Raw genomic sequence first — 27,623 nt, 5'->3', positions numbered from 1 at the left:
TTCAAAGTTTGAAAATTCTGTATCTTTGACATGCTGCTTCTATCTAGATAAATGTTCCTTGACGGGTGAAAGTCATTAAAGATACCACTATAAGATTTTGAAAAGAGTTCCTTCCTTCAAAGGCAGATGATTTGGACTTCATCTTGCAATTAGGAACTACAACTTCTGGCTCAGTTTAGAAACAACGTATGTATCCTTTGTTTCCCTATGGACATAAGTGTTTTTACCGATGAGTCAGAAATTATAGTTCCTAATTGCAAAATGTTGTTCATTTTGTCTAAAATCAGCGAAATAAAGAAGTATTTCAATCCAAGTGAGAATATTTGGCTGTTTGCCGCGGCATTAGACAAAATGCTTGATTTGACTTTTTGCCTGTGACACATACATTTAGTCGCTCCTCTGACGTAAGGGCGTATCTTGATTTCCACGTGAACCCTGCTGTCCATATAACTCCTTGCTTTACAGGGCTTATGTGGAGATCGAGATACGCCCTTACGTCAGACGAACGACGATTTCAAGCCATAAAAGCGATTGTTTATCTTTTTTATTTTTTTTTTTTTAAAAGTAAAATAGGAGCGAACATTTCGTTACACCGCAATAGAGATACGTGGTTTAGCACTCGTGCTGTTTATCCTTACACATCAGAGGCACTTCGTATTTTTAACCCAGATAAGCTGGGTCTGCCCAATCAATCATGCATCGACCTTGCTGCTCGTCAATAGTGAGAATGTTGTCCAGCGGCGAGGCCTGAGTGACCGATTATCGATATTTCCCCATTTGAGGCTGTGGTAAAGAATCGATTATTGAGGTGTTCGTCGCGAACACCCTGCTTATCGATCCTTTTCATAGGTTTAAATGGCAGATCAATCGATGTATCGCAAAGCACGCCATGCCATCGGCGTTGTTCTACTCGCTCTACGCTCTGCGTCTTTGTGTCGATGACGACCGCTTTAAATTTCATAATTGACAACGCATGCGAGTCGGACATATTTCTTTGTGCCTTCTCTCCTCATTTGTTTACTCCGACCAGTTCCCAACTTGAGGGTCTGTCGTGTCTTCCGCGTCTTCTATGCACGTCTTATCTACCAGTCGGTGAGATTCTAGCTAGTAAGCCAATGTAGAAGTAGAAGGATTAATAATATATTACACTACAGTGTTCAACAAACCTGTTTTGATAACTTTACTTGTGCCCATTGCTAAAAGTGCTGTCAGCGTTGTTTTCTTAGACTCATACATTTTTCAAACGAGTGCGTCGGTGCGGTAGAGTTTATATCATTTGCAAATGTGCGCATAATTATTTTCAAAAATCCTGGAAGCCCTGAGAGGCATTTTTTTCCTCTATAAAATGATAGTATTTTCTGCAATTTTCTCGTGAAGGTAACGCTTCTTTTTATTTTTTTAAAATGCAAAAAAAAAACATGTTTTCATCAATGGCTCACACTTGAAGGTTTTCTCTGGGGCCCAACCTCCCGCCCCTGCCCTCGAACCGAAAATAAAATCGATGGCTATAATTGCATCTAAATTACAGCGTCTCCAGATCTCTAGGATATTTTTATTTAATCGTTATTTTTTATTATTTTATTTATTTATATTTTTACCTAAAAAAATTTAGGTGAGAGAATCACTAGGGAATGAGTTTACATGGCTAAAAAAAACATTTTATTGACCTGGGTGTATGGTAGTCCTCCTGAACCATTTTTAACTGTTTTTCCTTGTATTTTATTGCGACTCGGGCTACTATTAGTTTCAAATAACGAAACAAAACATCAAATACTGTGTGAATGTTTTGGAATGAGGGGGAAAATGTTCAGGAAATGATGATTATTTTTGGAATATTTTTGTATAATTCAAGAATGTTGATTATTTTTCAAAAACATGAGCAGCGATTTGCAACGTCGTAATCGAAGACACGTATTTTTTTACATTAGCGATTAAAACATATAAGTAATAGAAGTTGCACATATCTCATCTCTATTGTGCTCTTCAAGTCACTTCAAGTGTGTTCACCTACTTTTCCCTCCAATAAAATACAGACCGTAAATTAGTGCAATTATGTCTCTCTGAGTGGCAATTTTTTTCTGCTTGATTTATGCCCTCATTTTTTTTGTCTTACAAACTGCGGAAAAATAAGACACTTGCAATGTATAAGTACAAGAGAACATTTCTTGAGCTGAATTTTATGATTTCTGACCAAAAGTTCAGATATCACGCTTTTCAGTGGCCAATTCTAAAATTCCTTCTCTTTTTTTAACGAAAAAATAACAACAATGGCAAGCAACTCAAAATAATATATGTATTGAAGAATGAAGTACACTTGCTGTCAAACGCGACTCTTGAGACTAGTAAATTGGGATCGGTGTCATGACCACGGTATGTGTCACTGTCAAGGCTCTAGATGCCCTGACCAGAAGATACCGATTCACGATCACCAAGTTCCCATTCTCAAAAAGTAAAAATTTCTAATATCTCTGCTTATTTTGCAAAATCTTATTTTTCTACCAAGTAGCATGGATTGCAAGAAATTGCAATTACATGGTATTATTATTTCTGCTGACATTGGTGTGTTGTGTATGTTGCCTACCTACCGATTGAAACAACTCTCCACGTTGAAATTATTGCAATTTAATTCAAATGAGTTGTAATTTTTCATCGCGGTGCAAATCGCCTATCTCTCTGACAAATGAAACTCACAATCAATTTATTGATTGTTTAAAATATGTACTTATTCACGGAATGACGAACAAATTTTTCATTTATTTCGTAGCCAGTGAAAAAAAATTTCAATTTTATTGCATTAAACACTCGAAAAAAAGTCTCTTGGACCCAAAGTCCAGACTCTTGAGAAATTTGACAAGAAAAAATACCTTGATTCAATCGGATTTTTGCTTGAATCAAGAGCCAAACAATTAATTTAAACGGATTTCTTTTTAATTCAAGCAAAAATCTGGTGGAATAAAGAGTATTTTTTCTTTGTCAAATTTTAGAGTCCGAACTCTCGGTCCAAGATACTATTTTCCAGGTGAATCGCAATATTATCTCTACATTTTCGTGGCACTGTGCTACTTGAATAATTCCAAAAAGTTAGAATCGCCCAATTTTTTTTTTTTTTTTTTTTTTAATATTCATTTTTACTCTTTCATTTCAGGGAATCTCAAGGAAACAGTTCCATGCACAGCGTTTAACGAGCAAGAAAGCCTCTTCAAAAAGCCAACTTAACCTCTCCGCGATGTTCCTCACGGTGCTGGTCGCCAACCGCGGCGAGATCGCGGTGCGGGCCATCCGGACCCTGAAGCGCCTCGGCGTGCGTAGCATCGCGGTCTACTCGGAGCCGGACTTCAACGCCCCGCACGTCACCCAAGCAGACACGGCCGTTCCTCTCGGAGGCACCAAAGCCGCCGACACCTACCTCAACATCGAGAAAATCCTACAGGCGGCGAAGCAGAGCGGCGCTGAGGCCATCTTCCCGGGCTACGGATTCCTCTCAGAGAGCGCCGAGTTCGCGGACGCATGCGAGGAGGCAGGCATAGTCTTCATCGGGCCAACTCCGGAGCAGATCCGACAATTCGGTTTGAAGCACCGCGCCCGGGAACTGGCATCCCAGTTGGAAATCCCACTGACGCCCGGAAGTGGATTGCTTTCAAGCGTCGAACATGCTTTGACCGAGGCGAAGCGCATCGGGTACCCGGTGATGCTGAAGAGCGCTGCTGGTGGTGGAGGCATCGGTCTGCGACGGTGCGACTCGCCCGAAGACTTGTCCGCGGCCTACGAGAGCGTCAAACGACTCGGAGATCAGTTCTTCAGCGATTCCGGGGTCTTCGTCGAGCGCTTTGTCGACCGCGCACGTCACATCGAGGTCCAGATATTCGGCGACGGGAATGGGAATGTAGTAGCCCTCGGCGAACGAGACTGTTCATTGCAGCGCCGTAATCAGAAAGTAGTCGAAGAGACACCCGCGCCGAATCTCCCTACCACAACACGCGAGGCTCTTCTAAAGGCAGCCATCCGATTGGGTGAATCCGTTGCCTACCGAAGCGCCGGTACCGTAGAGTTTATATACGACGATACTGAGAGGGCGTTCTTCTTCCTCGAGGTCAACACGCGCCTTCAAGTTGAGCACCCGGTGACCGAAATGGTTCTGGGGATAGATGTGATAGAATGGATGCTCCGGGTCGCTGCGAAGGAGGAACTGGACTTGACCGCCTTGTCTCGCGCCCCCCAAGGGGCTGCCATTGAAGTGCGCATCTACGCGGAGAATCCGATAAAGAACTTCCAACCCAGCCCGGGGGTCTTGACGGAAGTCCACTTTCCTGATAACGTGCGGATTGACGGGTGGGTCTCCACCGGCAGCGAGGTGACGTCGCACTACGATCCATTGCTCGCGAAGCTGGTGGTCCACGGCTGCGATCGCGAGGACGCTCTTCGAAGATTGCAAGAGGCTCTGGGAGAAACGAGACTGCACGGCATCGTCACGAACTTGGACTACCTCCGCCAGATAATCCGAGACCCCAGCTTTCGATCGGGACGGGCCTACACCCGCCTGCTCGACACGTTCGCTTTTTCTCCGAGCGTTGTGGAGGTCCTGGAACCCGGGACGTACTCGACGATTCAGGACTACCCAGGGCGCCTCGGTTACTGGGACATCGGGGTTCCGCCCTCCGGTCCCATGGACGATCTCGCGTTCCGGCTAGCCAATAGGATCGTCGGCAACCATGCGAGCGCGGCAGGACTCGAATTCACTTTGCAAGGCCCGACTCTCAAGTTCCATTGCGCTGCTTTGATCTCGCTGACTGGCGCGCAGTGTCCTGCGGAGCTCGACGGGCAGCCTGTCTCGTACTGGAGGCCGGTAGATGTCCAGGCTGGCCAAGTCTTAAAATTAGGACGCGCGACCTCTGGTTGTCGGACTTACCTGGCAGTTCGCAACGGCTTCGACGTTCCATTGTACCTAGGTAGTCGCTCAACATTCGTCCTCGGTCAATTCGGTGGCCATGCGGGCCGGACGTTCTGTCCTTCCGATTTGCTACCTATCTCTATGCCTGGGGTGAGAGCCTGCTGCACCCCGGCGCCTGTGACCCTGCCACAAGCAGTGCATCAGAGCATAATACCCACGTATTCTAGTGACTGGGAAATAGCGGTGCTGTACGGTCCCCACGGTGCTCCGGACTTCTTCACCACCGAGTCGATGGAAGAGTTCCTTGCTGCTTGGTGGGTTGTGCACTACAACTCAAATCGACTCGGCGTTCGTCTGTCAGGACCGAAGCCGAGTTGGACTCGGGCCGATGGCGGCGAGGCAGGCCTCCACCCGTCGAACATCCACGACTGTGAGTACGCGATCGGCTCGATCAATTTCACCGGGGACTCGCCGGTTATCCTCAGCAAGGACGGTCCGAGCCTCGGAGGGTTTGTTTGTCCCGTAACAATCGCCAAGGCCGAGATGTGGAAAGTCGGTCAGGTGAAGCCGGGTGATCGAATCCGTTTCCGACTTATCAGCTTCCAGGAAGCGCAAAGCCTCGAACAAACCCAGATCAATGACATCAAGTCACTCTCTGCCACCATGAAAATCGATCCGTCAATCTATGAACTTCCCCTCAGTGATTATACCACCATTCTCGCCGAATTACCAGCCGAGGGCAATCGTCCACGTGCAGTTTACCGGCAAGCCGGCGATTCCTACATCCTTTTAGAATACGGTGAGAATATCCTCGATCTAGCCCTGCGCCTGCGGGTTTATCTACTGATGGAAGCGCTCCAAACGAAGCCTCTACCAGGATTGGAGGAGCTTGCACCAGGTGTGCGATCTTTGCAGATACGTTACGACAGCAACGTCCTCCACCAAAAAATGCTAATGCGACATCTACTCGAGCTCGAAACGAAACTGGGCGATGTCGAATCGTTACGGATTCCATCCCGCGTTGTTCACCTACCGATGGCTTTCGAAGACAGTGCCACGTTGGCTGCCATCAGTCGATACCGAGAAACCGTGCGAAACGAAGCGCCATGGCTGCCTAGCAACGTCGACTTCGTCCAGCGCATCAACGGTCTGGAACACCGCAACGATGTCAGGGACATCATCTTCCAGGCGAGCTATCTTGTTCTCGGTTTGGGCGACGTGTACCTCGGCGCGCCTTGCGCGGTTCCCGTGGACCCACGCCACCGCTTGCTGAGCTCCAAGTACAACCCGGCCCGCACTTTCACTGCCGAGGGCACGGTCGGGCTCGGTGGGATGTACATGTGCATCTACGGAATGGACTCTCCCGGTGGCTACCAGCTAGTCGGCCGCACCCTCCCGATCTGGAACAAGTTCGTGAAGAGCCCCCAATTCCAAAACGATCAGCCGTGGCTACTGCGATTCTTCGACCAGGTTCGCTTCTACCCAGTCACTGAGAGCAAGCTACAGGCTGAGCGCGAGGCGTTCCGAGAGGGGAGGACGCAAATCCGTATCGAGCAGACTGATTTCGACTTCGGAGCCTACCGGAAGTTCCTCGCAGACAACGCTGAGAGCATCGCCGCTTTTCAAAATCGGCAGAAAGCCGCTTTCGATGCTGAGGTCACTCTTTGGAGAGACGAGGAGCAAACCTTCCAACCTCCGGACCGGTCGGTGGATGAGCCTCTGGAGCATAGTGGCCATCTAGTTAGAGCTGATTTATCCGGAAGCGTCTGGAAGATTTTGGTGGGAGATGGACAATGGGTTCAAGCAGGGTCCTCGCTCCTCGTGGTCGAAGCCATGAAGATGGAATTGACGGTTTCTGCTCCTGTCACTGGCCACGTCGAGAAAATTTGCTGCAAGCCGGGCGAGCTTATTGCGCCGGGTGATCCACTTCTCGTGATTTCGCCCGCGGAGAAGCCCTGAGTTCAAGTTCGTTATCCAAGGATTTTCGTGTCAAATCGTACTCAGGTAAGGACATAGAGTACATAGAGTCGTAATGTAAATGGGAGAGCTACCGCCATGTTCTGCTCGACGAGTTCTGAGCCCGGTGTGCGCCGACTTCGGGTCACTTTTTCGATACAAGTTCGATCCAAAATGGCGGTGCGGAATACGTGGTGATCCCCATCTTCTTTGTTTACATCGGATGGCCGGGTACCCGTGTATCGCAAACAATCGATTATGTATCGAAAAAGTGACCCGGCGTCACACAGGAGTCTCGGAATTCGGGACCTGGAAAATGCTTGAAAGTGGCGCCAGCTCACCCACTTACATTACGACTCTATGTACTCTATGGGTAGGTAAGGATAATCAGGTTCCCAAGTAGCACAGATTGCAGTAAGGAGCAATTAAAATGTAAAAATATTGCAATTCCACTGAGTGTTGTGCATGTTGCCTAGCTCCTATTTGAAGGGGCCCCATTTCTTGAAACTTTTTGCAATGAAATTGAAACAAGTTGCAATTTTTCAATGTATTATATGTTGCCTATCTTTCTGACACATGGAGCTCATTTTGTTGATTGTTCAAAATCAGCATAATGAAATAAACTATGTAAAAATATTGCAATTTATTGGTAAAAAAATCATAATTTTATTGGAATCAAATTGCAATTTAATTTCAATATTTTCGTTGCACCGTGCTTTTTGGGTTGCCGCACACGATTGAATTTAATTTTACTACGTAGCACAGTATAATGAAAAAATTGAAATGAAATTGCGATTTACTGCGATAAAATTGAAATTTGTTTACCATGATATTGCGATTTTTACATAATTTATTCAATAAATGCCGATTTTAAACAATCAACAAAGTGAGCTCCATGTAAGATAGGCAATATGCGGTGCGATGAAATTTTATTGGTTCAATCTTCAAAATGACATCTGCCTATAATTAATAGGTAGGCAACGGCAACATACACGAAACTCCGATGCAGTAGCAATAATTTTATCATGTAATTGCAACTTACTGCAATCTGTGCTACTTGGGTTGGGATAAGAGACTGTATATAGATAGTGTTTTTGGCATTCATTCGAGAAATAATATTTGAATCATTAGCTTCCCCATACAGATAGGTGCTTTCATGGATGGGCCCAAATTAGTTCCTTCAGCGCAAAATGTATTTTAATTAGAAGCCATCGAGCAGATCAGATAAATGCATTGGGCCCTTAAACTACGCAACGCTGTACCCCGGAGTTTTCGACCCCCCCCCCTCCCCCGTCTCCTTCCTACACCCTCATACTGCATTGGTGACGTATAGGTCTCTATTTTTCAACACGTAAAAACAAAGCTAGACGCAACCAACATTTCAGGAAGGAAAGAGGAGAACCTAATATAATTTTTACCGACATATTTACTAGCCGTTATTGTGCTGGTTTCGGAATTGCATTTAGGAAATCATACGTGCGTGCATTCAGGCTTGTGATACTACAGATCACCTGTCGCATTTCATTTCGTCGAAAGACGAGTGGACGAGTATTGCTATAAAAATCGATAATGGTTTACTTTGTTGGCACAATAGGCATCGCTGGAATTAAAGTAAGGTGTGAGAGAAACTACCGAAGTTCCAGTTAGTTTCGCATGCGATGGATACACAAAAAATTTCATCAAAACGCCTGGATGCAACTGTTCAGGCTCCATGGATGTCCGTGTTGCATACTCACGGAGTGAAGGCGTTTTGACTTCAGATACCAATCGCCTTACCAGCGCATTTGGCGCTCAGCCGAGTCAGTAAGAGGAGTCGGACGAAACGTGGAAACATAGAAACTCATATCGATGCTAATATAGAACGTAGAGGTTTTAGGAGTGGTTTCATTTTTTAAAAATAAATAGCTTTTCTGTTTTTTGGGCTTCAGCGGCAGCCTTTCGAAAATTTGATTTTTTTTAGACATGCTCTTGCGATTCTTAGCTTCATTCCTGCCAAGTTTGAAGGAAATAGGTGCAACAGTTTTTGTAAAGTGTTGATAATGAATCGGTACGGTAGCTTTATTTATACCTATATTTAAGAAATTGAGTAGATTAACAGTGAGAATAAGAATTCAAATAGATAAATAAAAAAAAAATGGAAGTAAAAAAATTTACTAGGTGAATGTTACCACAAGACGAAGTAAGTCACCTGATATTATTATTACTCTCAGAACAAAAATTTGGCAGCGCAGCACACTGAAATGAACAGCAGAACCGGAAACGCAAAACCGGAAATGAAAATCCTCGCCGGATATCGTGAATCTCCGTAATGACCTTGGAGCCTCTGATGGAAGTTTCCACAGCTCTTGATTGTTGTTGTTGTCGAAGGGACTCTAGTTGTCGCCACAGTCAACAGTCGCTAACTCGCTACCCGACCCGTTTGCTGTAAAAAGCTTTTGATAACGTCACTGATAAGAATTCCAAGTTCAGCTGTTCGGCACACCACACCGGCACCTTAGTTTTCGGTCTTATTCAGTATTTCGAATAGTTTTTTCTTTCAACAGTTCACCGCATTGTACACTTCATACCTCCTTCTTTTACAACTCAGGTGAGTAAGTTGATTCGTGCAACATCTATTACATAATATATCTTTTTTACTGAATCAGATAGATCGGAACCCCGTGTGGTGAAGTTCTCGCATGCACCTAGATTGGAACTCATACCAAAGTAATCACTCCCATATTGAACATATATTTTCCAATTTCTGCCTCCTCCGACTGCCAATTTATTGTCTACTGGTACTTACGTTTGCAGGGCCTCAATTATTTAGTTTTAGCCACTGTTGCTACATAACCTCAACTTTCTCTAACAGTAGAGGTTGCTTTATTACTACAGTTTATAATTTTAAAGTTTAAGCACTTCCTAGGGTCTAAACGGAACCAAGCAAGCCCTTGTAAAGTCATACTATCATTCATTCAATGAGGGTCGCAGCCCCCAAGGTACAAACATATAACATCCCTCAGCCTTCACATGCGAAGCAGCGACAAGTGCAGAATGCATGTTGTTGTCTCATTGTTTAGTGGCAGAATATAAAGCATTTTGTTCATTGAGGACCCTGTTAATTTTCTCTTCCTACATGGTAAGCATGTATTGAATGTTTTGTTTAGATTAAGTACCTATAGTTTCAGTCTTATTATGGTATGAAGTGATGAAACTGCATCTTGTAGAATAGCTCCGAGAAAGAACATTCATCTGCTCATTTTAAAATTTTAATGATGTTTTGAAAGTGATATGATGTGTTCTATTTTTTTTCACTGTCGTATAGAATTCTTCTAATTCAAACTTCCTCATTTCAGGGTTTTTTTTTCAGTTTGTTTGCCTGAGAAGACGCTTCCTTGAGTATACAACCCACGACTGCTGAAATTACTTCCGAAAACACCGGTTTCCTTGATCAACTGTACTTACTGAGGTTCGTCTTTTCATATCACAGAAATAACACCCAAACATTCCTGTCTTCTAAATTATCTGAAAAACTGTCCCTATTGTTCTGAAGAACAAATTTCCAGGGATTCAATTCATTTTTGAAGCCATGGCGGATGTACAGTTGCGACAAAATCATCAGTTTTCCACTGTGTCCGTGACTGATAAGAATTTTAAAGCGATGGCCGAAGTGTGAAACCACATATCTTCATTGTAGTGCATCTTTTCTGCTCCCATTTTATTTTTTAAAGAGAAACAAGCCTACCTTATAGCTTGAAATTTATACAGAATATTTTGCCAATAGAGAAATAAAATCGAGGCAGATCTTGAGAAATTGCATGGGCTAAGTTTTCAAAGGAAAAATTAAGTATGACGGGAAATCTGCAATGTCGCAAAAGGAGCATGTTGTTTCGCAATTTAGCCATCAAAATGCTTTTCTTGATATTTTTGTCTGATTCTGTTTTGTTTTTATGCAGCAACCGTAGATCATCATAACATCATTTATTTGACATTTTGACAGGCTTTTTTTGTCCAGAAATGTTTTTACCTCGGTAGAACAATCTTCCTTGCTATGGTATATTCATTACAAATTCTGGGTTTTGGTGGTGTGGACCAAGGCTCATTTTATTATGTGCGGTCACACAGTGACAGTGAAACCGTAATAATGCATATATCGGTTGCGGTGTTTCAAAATCTCCGCTCTAATTCAATTTTTTTAAGGAGACCGAGCCATCATTGTGGCTTCGAATTTTCACAGAATATTCCTCTTGCACAGAAGAAACATCTTCAAAGTTGTTAAGAAACGACATTCATTAGTTGTCCATGTAGTAAATGAAGTATGTCAGAAAGTCTGCAACGCTGCAAACGAATATTAGCGTTTCCATAGTGTCCAGATTGATATGGATAGTGAAACTGTAAAAACTTGTTTCTCAATTTCCAAAGCTGCAAACTTTCAGTTGTAGGAATTTATTTTTCAAAAAGAAAATTTCTCCATGACGTTTCTTGAAAACTGCACTGACATCTCATCTATGTGTATAAAATATTCTGTGAAAGTTTCAAGCAATTAAGTGGAGATGATGAATTTGAAACACTGCAAACAAGAAATGTTTTTCTGCAGTTTAATTGTCGATGCATACGGAAAAATAGATGCAATAAAAAAGCAGTACTTCAGTTCAAGGCCAAAAATGGTCCAATACAAGCAAATGATGCTCAGTCAATGGAACCCAAATCACTGAAGACTCCGCGCCTTGGAAACAAAACTTAGATAACTAGCTTCATGGCTCTCTGAAGTAGACAATTTTGAGAGGTTTTCAGTTGCTTTACAATACGCAAATAAAAAAGTGCCTTATATAATTTATGAATTCAGGGCAATGAGTAAGACAAGTGAAACCTGTGTTTGTTTCTTTGTTTTCAGTTCTTGTAATGGCATCTGAAATTCCCTTCGTAACTTTCAACAATGGCCAGAAGTTCCCCACTTTCGGATTAGGAACCTGGAAATCAAAACCCGGGCAAGTCGGTCAAGCTGTGAAGGACGCCATTGATGCAGGATACAGGCACATTGACTGTGCTCATGTGTATCAGAACGAGAAAGAAATCGGCGAGGCTATCACAGCCAAAATCAAAGAGGGAGTGGTCAAGAGAGAAGACCTCTACATCACCAGCAAACTCTGGAACACATTCCACCGTCCAGATCTTGTAGAAGTCGGTCTGAAGACGACCCTCACAGACCTCCAACTGGATTATTTAGACCTTTACTTGATCCACTGGCCACAAGCTTACAAAGAAGGGGGTGAGTTGTTCCCGGCAGACGGTGACAAGGGGCTCTACAGTGATGTAAGCATCACTGACACTTGGAAAGCCATGGAGGTTGTCGCTGAAAAAGGTTTGACCAAGTCTATCGGAATCTCAAATTTCAATCCTGAGCAGGTTGAAAATATTTTGAGTATCGCCAAAATCAAGCCGGTCACAAATCAAATTGAGGTTCATCCCTATCTAACACAGAAGAAGCTGAGAGAGTTCTGCAAGTCCAAAGGTATTGTTGTGACAGCTTACAGTCCTCTAGGCAGTCCAGACCGACCATGGGCCAAACCAGGCGAGCCCACAATAATGGATGACCCGAAGTTGAAGGAGATAGCTGCCAGGTATAATAAATCGACAGCTCAGATTGCCATTCGATACCAGATTGAAAATGGTAACATCGTCATCCCCAAATCTGTGACTAAGTCCCGCATTATTGAGAACATCAAGGTGTTCGACTTCAAGCTTTCACCAGAGGACATTGAAGCCATTGATGCTCTGAACAAGAACGATCGCGTTTGTGCCTTGGAGAGGGATGTATCGCACAAGGATTACCCTTTTAAAGCAGAGTTTTAATTTCACCATTAGGGACTTCTCAAATTTTCATAAATTATTCACTATACTTTAATTTATTTCCAGTATTTTATTTTTTTAATGAGATTCATCACTGTGCCTATAATTATACATACTCAGTATAAAATAATGTATTTTTTTTGCCATTGATAAGGAAGATTCTCCATTTCTTTCCTTCACATCTTCCTTAACTTTTTTAAGTGTGCAGTTTCAGTATTCTCCTATTATGTATCGTCATTATATCTACTCACTTCCATCGGTGTCATATTTTATAGTTGTATTGAATTTTAAGTCTTTTTTTTTGGTGCTTCCGATCAGTTTTATTTTTCTTCTTATGTATAACGTGTTTGTTTTTTCCTCCCCTAGGAAGGTCCTTTCGCACCCACCAAAAAAATTACGTGCTATCTACATATTTTGTTTACCTACCTACTTTGCGTAAATTATAAATTTCAATTCTTCATTTCAATAGTGACTTCATTATTTATACCCTTTCAAATGCATGAGACTGCAGGGCGTAATCCTTTAGATCATGAATGAGTTTGGTTCCATAAAATAAGCAAAATTTATTTTTGAAACTTCAACATTTATTTGAAAAAATAAGGATCACAATTTGTATAGGATACACAGAGTTACTGTGAGGCGACAGTAGGAAAAGCATTGATCATATTCCTTGTCACCCAACTTGATGCTGACTTGAATTAAAACTCAACATGATATCCAGACAGATGAGAGCATCAAAACTTATCTACAAATTTTGATTGAATTTTTATATTCTACATTTAATACTTTAACAAACACATTTCCCTGTAAAGAAACGTAAAACCTGTTTAATCTACATTCCTAACAGAAGTTAAAGTTGTCACTTAAATGCATACTTTTAAAATTCAATGATCATATCATGAAAGAAAATTAAAGTCATTCAAGTTAATTTAGTTTTCACCGCTTGCGAATGCCCTGAAAAATGGATGATTGGATGGATATGTCAACAGCAAATAGTCAAATCAGGCATTTTGTCAAATGCCTTGGCAAATAGTCAAATATTCTTACTTAGATTGAAATTTTGATTTTTTACCCTGATTTTAGACAAAAGAATCCGTTGCTCCTGAAAGAAAGAATTTTCTGTAAAAATAAGCAGGGTACAATAGTATTTTAAACGACTTTAAGATCCAGAGTGCACATTTATCATGAAATTTTCAGCATGTCATAAAACATAGAATTTTTAAACTTTTTACATTTAAATGTACTAAAAGCATGTAAAAAGGAAGGAACAAAGAAAGTTTGCCGATTTAAAGAGTTATTTTTCCCAAAATATTGAAAACCCGTGAACTCCTCGCCATAAATTTACAGAATTTTGTGAACTGTCAAAATTTGACTACCGGCCTAGGCATTTGATAAAATGCCTAATTTGACTAATTGTCTTCGACAGATATAACAGAAAACAGCCTAACTGCATCAGACGTTAGCTAATTTACTCTGATGTTTTATTCTTAAAACAGAAAACTAAGCAACACTGAAACTCAAAGTCTTGTGAGTATGTTCTTTGTAAGCTTGGATAAATTCACTTAAAGTGATTATTAGTTTGGTGCTCCGTTATTAAAGAAAAAGAAAGAAAAATAGGCTACATGAAATGCGGTTAGGCTGGTTTCTCTAAAATCCGCCTGATTACTCAGACACTTATTTATAGCTGCTTAACTTAGCCTTCCAATCACAATTAAGGTGATTAACGTTACCATGTCGATATACAGGGTGTCTCAGGATTAAGTACGAATATTGAAGGAGTCGATTCTTTGGATAAAAAAAAAGATGTTCTTGTGGTATAACTTTTTTTCCAAAACCGCGAAAGGGGTGGGGGCCACCCACAACCCCTCTGGCGCCCTCTCGCGCTCCATTCAGTCCCTCTTGTCTTGAAGACGATGAGTCATAGCAAAAAAACGCAAGACACATTTTCTCAATATTTTTCAACACTGAATTTAGTGGTGACGTCAAAAATCAATTTTTGTTGCTGGAAACATTAATTTTGGCTACTCTTAGGTTCTATATCCCCCTAAACCTCCCCTTAAAATGCGTTTTCCCTTTTTAAAAGGTCAAAACTGAAAAAAGCGTCAAAAATTACCCCCTGTAACCAATTTCATTAATATTGGTTGATAAATATTGTCACAGTGTTCGAAAGACGATTTTTTTCCTCCAACTTTGGAGGACCGTGGTCCCCAGGGAAAGCTGGTTTGGAAAAAAAGTTGCACCACCAAAACGTCTTTTTTTGACCCAAAAAATCGACTCCTTCAATATTTGTACTTAATCCTGAGACACCTTGTATGTAACTGAGCCAGGTAAAGCGATCTATTAATTAAGGCTAACACAGCTACACTTCATTTACTTTAAGCCAAGTCTGCATAACAGCAGAGCAGACCAAAATTAAAAACTTAGGAGGTAAAAAATCAAACTCTGATCTGCAACTGTTTACATTATCCATACCATAATGGATGAGATGTTTCTGATGTTTACAAACTGAGAACGATAACGACCAATCACATATCAGATGTGCTCCATTTGTAGGCTTCATCACTGACAGCTTTCCGTTCGTTTTGCTTGGCAAACCACTGCTTTTCAAAACCATTCGAGCGATCGACGCCATCCCACCGAAATCCTGGCCTGATGTTGAATCTGTTCGGAGGATATGGCCCTTTGTACACAGGTTTCGCTGAAAAAGACCAATACAAAAAATGAGAGACTGATTCATCATAAGTAACAAGAAGATGAAAATGAATTAGCAAAAATTATAGTAAAAAACAATGGGGTTGGGCCCGATAACAGCTGAACTGTTCTACTTCCAGGGGACAGTAACGTGGTATCTTGCCTGGGTTTTAATCGGAGTGTGGACAGAAGTTTCTTACAAAGAAACCCCTATTTTACGATTGTGGCAAAAGTTATCTAGAAAATCCAGCAAAAAATTTTCAAACCTTCTTTAAAACAGGGTGTGTAGAGTAAAAACTGGAAAATATCAAGAAATTTGATGTCATCAGATCAATCTGTAATGGATTAGGAAATTCTAAATGCGTCAAGCATTTTTCATCCGTATGCTGTTTAGCACATTCAAAAGTGAAACATTTGATTCAATTCATTATACATGTTGTTTGTAAAATCAAACAAGGGTTAATTTACTCCTGCCAAAAGTTAGGAAATTTCATTTACAATATCAGGAAAATATCGAGAAAATCTAAAATGAAATTCTTGTAGTCTATCTTAAAACCTTTTGACAGATTTTCAAAAAGTTCACTGTAAAAGTTTAAAGTATGTATGATATGTCATTGCATCTAATTGCTTCCGTTTGAAAAATGAAAAAAGGGCAGTTTACTTTGCAGATGACCCTCATCAATTTACAGTAGTAAATTTTTCATTTTCTTTGCATGTGTTTCCTTAAATAGCATGAGACCGTATTTTCCTGGTTCGTTTTTCATCTTTAAATCTTATTTAGAGAGTCCTGCAGTGGTATTTATTTTTGTGACTTTATTAGATCAAACGACACCCTGATGTTGAAAGGCATACAGTGAAAGATGGACTCTCGCGGTTATTGCACGACTTAGGGTATAGCTCCCTCTCTAGAGGAATTTAAACTAAAAAACAAATATTTTCACCACATTGATGGATGTGTCTAACCTACAGGAGTTTTTAAGGTAAAAACTCAAAATTTGAAAATAGCTGTTCAAAATTTGAAATTTTCTGTTTAAGCTCTTTCATGGTTTCATAAACTCACCTGAACTTCTTAGTAAATTTTATTTAGCTGTTCCAGCCAGGTTATTGCGATGTAGGAACATCATGTTTAATACTAATTCGAATAGTTCTGATAGGTCACTAGTTACCAGAATGAGTAAGGTTGTTAACTCTGTACCAGTTGACTTCTTTAATTCTAGAATTTTATCATTTTAAAACTGCCTCAAGGAGGACATTCCTTACTGATCCTAATTAATTAGTTAGTTGAAATTATGTCTCATTTTATCAAATTTTATAATCTTGTTACCTACTTTATTATTGAACCATTGGTTTTTTTGTTTTTTTCTCTTTTTTTCTTTTTTTTTCTATCTTCTTTTTTTTAACCTTATTGCCATCTTGTTGTTTCATTGTATCGTTGTAATGTTTAGCAAATGGGCCTGTATTGACCCGTAGGTTCTGTATATAAATAAAATAAATAAATAAAATATTGACATCGGCCGTTTTCTGATGATACAATCCATTTGGTGGAGCAGATTACGAGAGATGAATAAACTTACCATTAGAAGAGGCTCCACTCTTCTCTTTTTTCTCACGGAGATATTCCAACATGGGATCACCATCCCTTTCTTGATTCTTGAGAAAATCGTCCAAATCTTTATCATCTGCATGGCGAGCAAACGGTTTCTCTGCCTCGTGCAGCAACTCCTCCAACCTTTCTTGATATTCTTGCGTTTGTTTTAAACTGAAAGAGAAAAATGCCTTTACAGTTTTGCAGAGTTATAAGTTAGAGACAGCATGAAGAAATATTGAAACATAAATTGGATTGCATTTTGCAAAAAGGAACCACTAGCATTGCAATGATGCTAAGATTGAGCAACTTCATCTTCTGCAATAAAATTGCGGAAATTGTGAAAAACTATGAAATTTAGATGGTAATTTTTGTCTTAAATTTACAGTTTTTAGCGAGTAAAATAGAAACTATCAATGGATAATCGAGTTTTTCCTCCACGACAAAAGAAGTTGCTCAATCTTAGCAACATTGCAATGCTAGTGGTTCCTTTTTGCAAAATGCAATCCAGTTCTTTACAATAATTGGACTGCTATTCTTCATCTTTAAAATTATGCTATGATAATTTTCATTCTAGAACTATGAGCGTTAAAAATCAGGAATTTTGAGTGATGATGGTGGAAAATCAGAATAAAATTGGACACTTTTTTTGCGGATATTTATTGGCAACTCGGCAGCCAGTACATAATAAAAGGTCTCTTGTTACTACTATTGATGTGATCGAAACCCTAATTTTTTCGTCTGTGACTGGGGTGTCTCTGTTTCACTCCTGCAAAATGATGACGAGTGTCCCATATTAATCGAGAATTAAGTCAAAAAGTTGGGGAATTGAAGGTTGAGCAGAGGGGCATTTGTGTACTTTTTGGAGAAGGAGACTGGGAGAGATTGCGTAACTATTACTGCTATGCATGGAATTACAGCAAATTTTTCCTTTCTTTAGAATTCATCAGTTATTTTTTGCAATTAATTTTTTTTCATTTATTTACTTACTTATTTTTTTTTGGTAAGAACTATGCAATGTTGACTTTCTTTCAAGCACTGTGTCAGAATTGATTCTACATTGAGATTGCAACAATGTTTCGTTGTTTTTCAATGTTTCAACCTGGGTGATCCCCTTGACAGTGGAAATGCCATGAATTATGATGTTTAGTCATAATACATACATGTATTTTGAATGTATTATGTATGTATGAATTAGCCAAAAAAGTTGACCCTTCTCTGTCAAAAACCTTAAGTATTTTTCTTCAGAATCTAGATGGGAGTGTGTGCTGCTTAGCAATTACTGGAAATGTCTATTCTGGGCCCATTACTCAAGCTTTAATTACTTGATTTGGGATCTAAAAAATGAAGACTTATTCAAAAATATAAGTAAATTTAATTTAAAATTTCTCTTTGCCACTCTAAAAAAATTGAAATACCGTACAGTTTGCACCTTTTACACAGAGCCACCGCATTGCTATTTCTTCTAATTCTTCTATATTGTAAAATTTACTTTTGAATGTCAACACTCAGATTCACCTGGTGTTGACTGATGACAAAGAATTGAGCAATTGATTTAGCAAACCCAAATTAATTAGCAAAAACTTGCCTAGGAATGTGCTGACATTTATTGGTTATACTTAATTAGACAAATTATTCATTTTATTTTTTGCTCATCAATAAGCGGTTCATCAATTATCACGCAAAAAGTAGCACTGACCTCAGAACTAGGTTTTTGTCTCACCCAATAAAATGGCTAAGATTGTTAGTGCAGGATCTCTAAAATGTATTGTCTCTGATTATGGACTGCAATTCAGTTGAAAACCAATTGAAAACAAATTTATAATGAGAACATACCCTTGACCCCATTTAGCATATTTTTCTTTGATAACACCATCAACTGCCTCTTTACGTTTTTTGTATGCTTCCTCTTTCTCTGGATCTCTCCGTCTGCCTGTTCTGCGATCACGAACAACTGCAGCTGCACCTTCTCCGGAAACACTAGCACTCATCTACAACAGTCAGAAGTCGTCGGTAAAAATTGCAAAGCTTGAACGAGAAAAAAAATGCAAACCTCAAAGGATTCAGCTTTAAGAGATAAATATGTATCCTTATAATTGTATGTTTTTCTGTGTTTCATTCTTCCAAATGATGGCTAATTTTTAATGAAAAGCCTGTTAACAATTTTGCTTAATCTTTCCTAAGGTTAGTTCCCCACCGAAGATAATAACCCATTGATTGGCTTATGATTTGATTAACCCTGCTGCACCTAGAATTAATCTTAATTTCTGGCATATGTGCCCACATGTGATCAAAGATAGGAAAGCAAAAAGTGGTTAAACTAGAGTGCAACCAAAACTGTTCCTCATGAATCTATTACTGACGGGACTAAACAGGTCAGTGTATTTTTGTTGGCAACAAAGGCTCTTTTTGGCCGAGATTACCGAGGAACTACTTACAGTCAGTTACGAACATCAAACACTTTCAAAATCAAGTTTCTGCTTATTTGTGAAGTGGAGTAAACTTGTTTCCTGAGATATTCTGTGAAGTTACAGCACCCTAATTTTTTTATGAAAAGATTAATGATTATTAAGTCTGATAATCACCTGTCCGTTGCCAGTTGACAACCGATATTGTTAATCATTTCACAGACAACTGAATAAATATTGTTCTGTTCAATCAGAGTAATTCTTGGTGAGTACCTCCATTCCGTTAGCAGATTTTCTTTGCAGCCTACCAGTTAAGATTGGAAAATTTCGTTATTATTTTTTCCTAATTTCGCTGTTATTTTTCACCAATTTTGATGTTATTTTTATAAAATTTATTTTATTAAAATTTTCCGATCTCTACCCATCAGTAGCAATGAACCTCGTGACATTTCTTCATCATGAGAAAGCAAACTAGGTATCAGTGGAGAGAAAAATTAAGCGGCCTAAAACTCATTTTGCCTCTTTGCTGAAATACATCTGAAAGTATTTACCTGCTTGAAAGCAATGTCTTCTCTTTCTTGGAATTTTACATTTTCCTCCTTCAAGGCGGCTGCATCCTGTAAACCGGCTCTTTTCCCGGAGAGGGTTTCAGTCATTTTGGTTTGATGGGAATTCCTGCTGAACAGAAACAAAATAATATAAGAGCCATCTTCTTCTACTTTGTTCGGTGCTTTTCTATAAATTTCACTTTACCAATTATTGAATAGTCTTACCATAATATCGCTTGTTTCAAAAGTAAACTTTGCTTTTTTTTAAATCTTTGTACAAGGGCACATGTTGCCCTTCTTATATTAGTAAGATCTTACTTACTGATAAATGTAAAATTTCTTTGAAAATCTCCTTCGTTGGGAAACATTCCTCAGAATCTTCTCATCGTCACTTAGGAATGAATTCCTTTGCTATATATACTGAGAAAATTCTGGGTATAATATTTAGTTTCATGTAAGAACAGTAAAAATTGAAGGACACCCATTAACGACTTTACTCTGTATTTAAAACTGATCAGGGAGCGTTTTTGACAGGTTATGAATATTCTAGGAAAATTGCCAGGAATAGCTTCGCTTTGTTCTCCTTCAATAAAATAAGATGGGGGCAGAGATATTAAACACTACTGACAAGATCTATTTGGCAATTACACCCTCGATATGCAATAAATCTTTGATATTTCATGGTTGAAGTAAAGTTTCATATTCTTTTGATCACTTACCTCAAGCTTTCCGGCGACCGATCCCTGAAACCAGATTTTTTATCACTATGATCCTTGGAGCTAGATAACTTGCCGTCTTTGGAGTTTCTCTCCATCTTGGCAAAAGGCTTGCTAAAGGGGCGAGGAGGGGAAAGATCAGAATCACTTCCTGATTGACGGTTTTTTGACCTCCTTGAAGAAGCATTGTAATTATGGCTGGACCAGTGCTTCTCTGAGAACCTAGGTGGAGTTCGCCTGGAGGGATTCTTGGTCAAAGAACCTGAATTATTCCTAGGTTCTCGCCTATTAGCGGATCTTGGCGGTGAGAGGTCTGAATCATTGCCCGATCTATGTTTGCTTCTAGAGACTTTCTTTCTAGGTGGTGACATATCAGAATTATCACTATATTTATTTTTTTTGGAGGGTCTACGCGGAGATTGATCAGAATCACTGCTCCTTGATTTCCTCCTTGTGGGTCTCGGAGGTGAAAGATCTGAGCTATTTCCTCGTCTAATAGAGGATCTTGGCGGGGAGAGGTCTGAATCATGGCCCGATCTGTGTTTGCTTCTGGAGACTTTCTTTCTAGGTGGTGACAAATCAGAATTATCACTATATTTATTTTTTTTGGAGGGTCTACGCGGAGATTGATCAGAATCACTGCTTCTTGATTTCCTCCTTGTGGGTCTCGGAGGTGAAAGATCTGAGCTATTTCCTCGTCTAATAGAGGATCTTGGCGGGGAGAGGTCTGAATCATTGCCCGATCTGTGTTTGCTTCTGAAGACTTTCTTTCTAGGTGGTGACATATCAGAATCATTACTATATTTATTATTTTTGGAGGGTCTATGTGGAGATTGATCAGAATCACTGCTCTTTGATTTCCTCCTTGTGGGTCTCGGAGGTGAAAGATCTGAGCTATTTCCTGAATTACGTTTTGAAGATCTTGGAGGGGAGAAATCAGAGTCATTTTTAGATTTTCTAATTTTTGAGGGCCGCGGAGATGACTCACTGGAGTCAACATGCCTACTTTTCTCAGGAAGCTTTGACGAGGATGATTTAGACACTTTCTTACTGTCTAGATTTTTCTCTGATTTAGAATTCAACTTACTCCTTTCAGAATCAGGTTTCTCAATGTTGTGCGAGATGAACCTGTGTGCTATTTCTTTGTTATTTTTGCTAGTCAACTTTTTCCTTTCTTCAGCTTCAGCGTGCACATCAGAGATGGTGAGCTCATCACTTTCTGCGACTACCTTCCATCGCTTTGAGTTCCGGTACGATTCCAACGTCTGAAGTTCCGGTGGCCTTTCGTCGATTATGCCGGCTATTTGAGGGGCATCTTCATCCATCTGAAAGAGATCCAGCTCATTTTCACCTAGCAGCCGCATGTTTTTCAGGTCCAAGTCATCGTCAACAATTTTAGACCTACAAAGAAACAAAAAAGACCATAAACTTTGGCATCCAAATTTGGACTAAAAATATTCTTAATAAAGTCAAACGAACTGGAGTTGCAACTATTTTATATTGGCTGAGTAAAAGCTGTTCTAGGTGCTCTAATCCAAAATTATCCTTGCTTAAAATTGTTAAAAGAGCAGGCAACTCAAATGAATTGTCGGATGAACAAAACTATCATCAATGCGAAATGGATTATACATTTGAGCAAGGCGATGATTGATGGAAATGGCTCTCCTGAAAATCAGCCACTGTCCTTCGATCCAGGGCAATCACATCTAATAATGTTGAGGAAGATAGAGGTGTCATCAGATAAATTGGCGTTTGTTTACTTTCAGTTCGCAGGTGTTTTCGCATCACTACTACCCAAATGAAAATATCTGACTCTTGCAGAAGCGAGAGCACAAGTTTGGTTTTCAAATACCTTCAAACCTTATAACACTTCAATTTGAGCCATACAGAAATCACAACTACATAAGAGTTGAGGCCTATCTGATAGGTAGTTTTTTGACAAAACGACCATGAGATGTATATTCTCAAGGCGCTTAGTAACACACACAATGGTCTGTGCAGAGGCCTAAATTTGTCATCTGCACTTGCAAACCGAACGTGAACAAATGCCAACTATCTGACGACTTTCCTACTGAAATTATAAAAAAAGACTTACCTTTGAATGCTCGTAGGAGCGATTTTTTTTTCTTTTTCTTCTTTTTAGAGCTGGAATCATTAGAGAGGTATTTTTTCAGATATTCTTTCTGTGAAATAGGTTTCGGAGGACCAGATTCTTGCTGCGCCATACTCTTGAAAGACATCCTTATCCCAAGAAGTTTCCCGTTGATTAAACGCAAATTTGCTATGTTTCAAATTGACGTTAAATCTTCCATTTCAAATTCAGTAATCTGTTGAAAAATAAACTGGTGTTCTAAATTCTGAACCACTGATCCACTTCAAATTAAAGTTAGACATTGTATCAAACCTGGATTGCTTCGGGGACGAATTCCTGTCATGAAGCGGAGTAAGTTGTTCAAATATTGAAGTCAAACTTTGGCGCGTTGCTTTAAGTGAAGTTCAAGACTATATTATTTGAAATTATTCACAAATTTTGATGAACTGAAGTAGTTAAATTACGTGCTGTAGCGGTTCGAATTATGTCGAATTTTTGGCTTTCAAGGAATAAACAAAAAACATAACCTCGTTAACTTTAGCGGTTTATGGTGCCTAGTGGCTGAGTCTCAACGGTGGCGGAAAGTCAACAAAAAAATTTAATGAATTTTGTGTTTACAGCTAAAGCTTTTATCAGCAGAGTTATTAAGAATTTTAGAGCTTTCCTTCAGACCTGAATGTATTTACTGTCGCGTCTCAAATTCCTCTTGTTTTACGTAAGCGCACAGTCTCGTTTGAAGTGCTTCGTTACGCATGGTTGTTCATCTATGGTCTCGTAATTTCACTCCTATGACGTTGTCACTTATGTACTTACTCTTGTGTTGTGATTCTTAGTGTTTTTCACCCCCTAGTCATGAAAAATGAAGTTCACTCTTGATAAAAGTCATCTCCACATATCGGAAATCACCTGCCTCAAGCGATATGAGTTGTTACTCAATATGTAATTGAAAAAAATTGCACTCCACCATCCAGTCATGGCCAATGCACAGGTAACAAGGGTTCGAGATGTAAGGAGGTCGGAGATCAGCAGAAGCAATCCCCAAAATGAATACGAACTCATCATGCGTGTTGGGAGTGGTACTTACGGCGATGTGTACAAAGTAAGTATGTTTTCAGCTGCGCAGCAATGCCTCCATCTCAGTGGTAGTCGTTCATTTCTAGGTTAAGTACCTTTGCCTCTCTGACGAATCAAGCTGTTACCGGGCTGTCAACCTAAGGTCCACATTTCAAGCGCAACAACTGAGCCTCTGTATTTCATTGCTCCTGCTCAAAGAAAATATGATGGGATCTTTACATGACTCCTGTTTCAAAAAATGATAAGATAATTTGTAATGCCTCAGTTGCAATTTGAAGTGACGATCATTCTATTGCATCAGTTAGTTGAAAAACTTCGATGAAATTAAAGTTTTATGCCTCACTTGTAGCGGCTGCAGCCTCTGTGTACGATTCCATAGAACCATTTCCAGTGTTCAAATTTTAATTGTTGAAGGAATGTAAGCAGGACTTGTCATTTAGGAATAATTCTACCTAGAGGGCTTTTTTTTTATGTGGATCGCAGTGGAACGCGGTGGACGACGATGAACATCAATATTTTTTAATTCCGTTCCTCAGTCATGATCCAAGCGTTCCAGGTGGATCAGGGTGGAACGCTGGATAGCTCTTCCGAGGCGGGGCGAGCTCGCGATCCACTGTGTTCCTAACTTACTGCGAGGAAGTTGCCGTCCCCAACAAATCAAACCAAATTCCAAGTTTGGATTTTCATCACTTGGAACACTTTGGATCGCTCAGGATTCCGATCCACTGCGATCCACCCTGATCCGCGATAAGAAAAAAGCCCTTAAAGCTTCTTTTTATCCACAGAATGCCTTGACAGAGCTATTTGCAGTTTGAAGTGGCTCAGGTTGCGTTTAGGATTGCTCACAACCACTTAACAACCATCTCTTTAGGGCAATCCAAGCATTCTGCTAGAATGTGCAGATTATGCTGGACCAAAAAAAAAGTTACATGGCTTGGATAAAAAAAGCCTCTGAGTATACACTCAAAGGGAACTCAAGAATCAAGATGACTGATCCTCTATCTTGCTCCACAAGAGCAAACCCATTTGGTGCATGCTCCATGAATCATGACTCATGGATGCTGATTTCCATTGTTTCAATTTTCTTGTTTTCTCAAAATGTAACTTCTGATGTTTCATACCATTAATCTTTATTTTTTTGTTTCAGGCTAAAAGACTGTCAACAAATGACTTTGCTGCCATCAAAGTCATAAAGCTAGAGCCAGGTAAATCATTAATCACCTTGTTTTTAAAATTTTTTTATGATAATAACCCAAATTGCCCATTCGGTTCATTCCAGTTTTCCAGTTGTGTCAAGATCAGAGAGTACAGCAGGCACACTTGAATCAGTGAGTACGAAAACAAACCAAATCGGTAACTCAAAAATGCTCAATTTTCATTAAAGACAGTCAATTTTTATAAAGCTCATCAAAGTTAGCGCATCTGCTCTGACTTGGACCTTTAAAGTATCTTTAAGTACTTGTCTCTCTGCACTAAAAATCTTTTTCCCAGACTAACTACTTCACCTACTGTGCAGTTTTGTATGTGTCTTGATTATATTCATTTTTTCTGAGTTGGTGTGTTTCGCACTCACTGATTCACTTGTGACCTACTGGATTACCACAGTCAGGGAATACTGTGATGTGTCAGAGAGAATGATGAAATGGTTAGAGGAAAATTGTTAAGTTACCTTTATTTGCTTCCTAGAATGGGTTTGACGTTTTGAACAATAAATTTTGTCTGAAAATTATTTCAAATTATGTCTTACTAACCATCTGGCATCTCCTCACTTGTCAGAGAATTTGACCAAAATATGTGAGGGCAATTATTTCTCAAAATCCTGTGGCAAAGCTGGACCTAGTCTTCAGTTAAGAGGAATGTAGGATTCGAACTGCTCCTTGCCAAAGTGGAAGTGTCATTTTATAACTTCAAATAGATTTTCTCTTGTCATGTCATCATCTGGTAAGAATAAATGGTGCATTAAGTAACAGTCAGCAAAGTTCAGACTTAATTTTCATATGTTGCACGGAAGGTAGTTCTGTCTCTCTTTTTACACCAAGTCATTATCACCATCTAATTCAAAGATTTGAAGAGATCTGGGCCTTTTAATCAATCTCTTAAAAGTTTTTAGAATTAAACCGATTTTTTCTTGAGGGCCTAAGCATCAAAATCCAAATTTTGAGAATAAAGGAAAAAATCCCTTTTGGCATACCTTGAGCCTCAAGTTTTGGGCCTGATTTTAAAAATGCTTATTTAGGCCATCTAAAGACAGTTAATGAGCCTATCGCTCCATTATATGATGTGTCTCCTCCCAGGTAATTATTATTTGGCCAAAAGTCACAATCCGAAATTTTAGCACTTGGGACCACACAAAAAAAAAAAAATATGTTCAATTTTCTTGAATTTGTATTTTTCCCACAAATATGATGACATTATTTACCCAGTCTCCTCTCTCAAGAAGATCTTCATTACTTATCAGGGATCATTGAAAATATTAACTTCCAAGCTCCAAATATTAAAAAATTAAGGGATGATGTTTATTTTCCATCGCATGTAGATTATTCAATCGAGCAATCAAAAGTGTTCCATTTTGTTGTCTTCAAGACAAAGAAATGTATGTATCTCCATTGCTCTGTTTCAGTATTTCTTACCTAATTGCATTTTATTTCTTTATAGGATGACCTTTGCACAAATTTTCCTGAAATTCCTAGGATTTTTCCCTAATCTTGTGGTAAAGGGCTTTGAAATTTGCAGACTAATTGGACGGCATTTTGCAATTTGGAGCTATAAATCCTGACTCATCTGAAAAAACACTTATGTGCATAGGGAAACTAATGGCACATACGTTGTTTTTAAACCGGGCCAGAATTTATAGTTCCAAATTGTTAATGCAGTCCAATTCGTGCAACAGTTCTCCCATGAAAAAATAAATTGTTAGTAGTGATACTGAATCAGCGTAGGTAAAATACATTTCTTCAAGCGAGAGACAACAATTTGAGGGCTAAAATATTTCATTTTGATTTCGAAGGCTCACGTACAATTAAAAATTTTTTCTAGATGATGACTTCAGCATAATCCAGCAAGAAATCCTCATGATGAAAGACTGTGTCCACCCAAACATCATCGCATACTTCGGAAGTTATTTGAGAGGTGACAAACTATGGATTTGCATGGAGTACTGTGGGGGCGGATCCTTGCAAGATATTTATCACAGTAAGTAGTGCTCAATGTACTATTTTTTTAACCTACCAGGTGAAGTTTTGAGTGTCAGAGCTTTCTATTCTTGCTAAAATGAAACTTTTATCAGGAAAAAAAGTATAGTTAGTTGAAAGAAGAATTTTTTGAAAGTTACATATCAAACAAAATATCTCCTTTTAAGGTTTTGAACTCTCTCATAGCCCTTTCTTTAAAGCCATATTTTTATCCTGAGTGACCATAACCATCATTACCTTGAACAATGGAAGATTGAATGTCAGAGGTGCAAAAAATGCATTTTTTTGGTGTCAGGATGGTGGCAAATGTGCATAGAGTACATAGAGTCGTAATGTGAATGGAAGAGCTGGGACCATGTCCTGGACGATGAGTTCCGAGCCGTGCAGGTCACTTTTTTGATACATGTTCGACCCAAAATGATGGTGTGGAATACTTAATAATTCCTATCTTCTTTGGTTACATCAGATGGTCGGGTCCCCGTGATTTGCAAACAATCGATTATGTATCGAAAAAGTGACCCAGCACCGCACAGGAGTCATGGAATTCGGGACCTAGAAAATACTTATAAGTGGTCCCAGCTTTCCCAATCACATTACGACTCTATGTACTCTATGCAAATGTGAGACGCTTCTCAAAGGTGACGA

At 39.6% G+C, this 27,623-nt stretch overlaps 3 protein-coding genes and 1 long non-coding RNA gene across 15 annotated transcripts in view; 2 read left to right on the top strand and 2 right to left on the bottom strand.

The window, feature by feature from the left end:
* Nucleotides 1-1,000: 1,000 nt before the first annotated feature.
* Nucleotides 1,001-13,139, top strand: LOC109044471 (aldo-keto reductase 1B). Of its 5 annotated transcripts, none has more exons than XM_072303821.1 (3): nucleotides 1,001-1,377; nucleotides 3,146-6,892; nucleotides 10,180-10,290. In XM_072303821.1, exon 2 carries the CDS (start codon nucleotides 3,227-3,229, stop codon nucleotides 6,845-6,847), a length of 3,621 nt encoding a protein of 1,206 aa, XP_072159922.1. In that variant the 5' UTR covers nucleotides 1,001-1,377; nucleotides 3,146-3,226; the 3' UTR covers nucleotides 6,848-6,892; nucleotides 10,180-10,290. The 5 variants fall into 5 exon arrangements, with proteins under 5 accessions (XP_072159922.1, XP_072159923.1, XP_072159925.1 ...); XM_072303822.1 differs by having other exon boundaries at nucleotides 10,194-10,289; XM_072303824.1 differs by lacking the exons at nucleotides 1,001-1,377; nucleotides 3,146-6,892 and adding exons at nucleotides 9,213-9,431; nucleotides 11,718-13,139 and having other exon boundaries at nucleotides 10,194-10,292.
* Nucleotides 12,968-22,872, bottom strand: LOC109044469 (uncharacterized). Of its 2 annotated transcripts, none has more exons than XM_019062198.2 (6): nucleotides 22,717-22,872; nucleotides 20,625-22,022; nucleotides 19,909-20,035; nucleotides 18,786-18,940; nucleotides 16,939-17,123; nucleotides 12,968-15,371 (listed from the first exon to the last, which is right to left on the bottom strand). In XM_019062198.2, exons 2-6 carry the CDS (start codon nucleotides 21,983-21,985, stop codon nucleotides 15,199-15,201), a joined length of 2,001 nt encoding a protein of 666 aa, XP_018917743.2. In that variant the 5' UTR covers nucleotides 21,986-22,022; nucleotides 22,717-22,872; the 3' UTR covers nucleotides 12,968-15,198. The 2 variants fall into 2 exon arrangements, with proteins under 2 accessions (XP_018917743.2, XP_018917744.2); XM_019062199.2 differs by having other exon boundaries at nucleotides 19,909-20,032.
* Nucleotides 22,858-27,623, top strand: part of hppy (MAP4K3-like protein hppy) — a 42,851-nt gene continuing 38,085 nt past the window's right edge. For all 7 annotated transcript variants that reach the window (XM_019062197.2, XM_019062193.2, XM_019062191.2 and 4 more), the window contains exons 1-3: nucleotides 22,858-23,812; nucleotides 24,935-24,992; nucleotides 26,824-26,979. In XM_019062197.2, coding sequence (XP_018917742.1) covers nucleotides 23,687-23,812; nucleotides 24,935-24,992; nucleotides 26,824-26,979 — 340 coding nt within the window. In that variant the 5' untranslated portion in view covers nucleotides 22,858-23,686. The remainder of the gene's footprint in view (nucleotides 23,813-24,934; nucleotides 24,993-26,823; nucleotides 26,980-27,623) is intronic.
* On the bottom strand, nucleotides 23,825-26,936 carry LOC140225318 (uncharacterized). The gene is made up of 3 exons (XR_011900446.1): nucleotides 26,805-26,936; nucleotides 25,539-25,725; nucleotides 23,825-23,975 (listed from the first exon to the last, which is right to left on the bottom strand). It is a non-coding gene; the product is annotated as an uncharacterized lncRNA (long non-coding RNA).

This window comes from Bemisia tabaci, chromosome 8 (assembly GCF_918797505.1).
Source record: "Bemisia tabaci chromosome 8, PGI_BMITA_v3".
NCBI classification, from domain to species: Eukaryota; Metazoa; Arthropoda; class Insecta; order Hemiptera; family Aleyrodidae; genus Bemisia; species Bemisia tabaci.
Note: the sequence above shows the minus strand (reverse complement) of the source record. Positions and strands in the feature narration are given on the sequence as shown.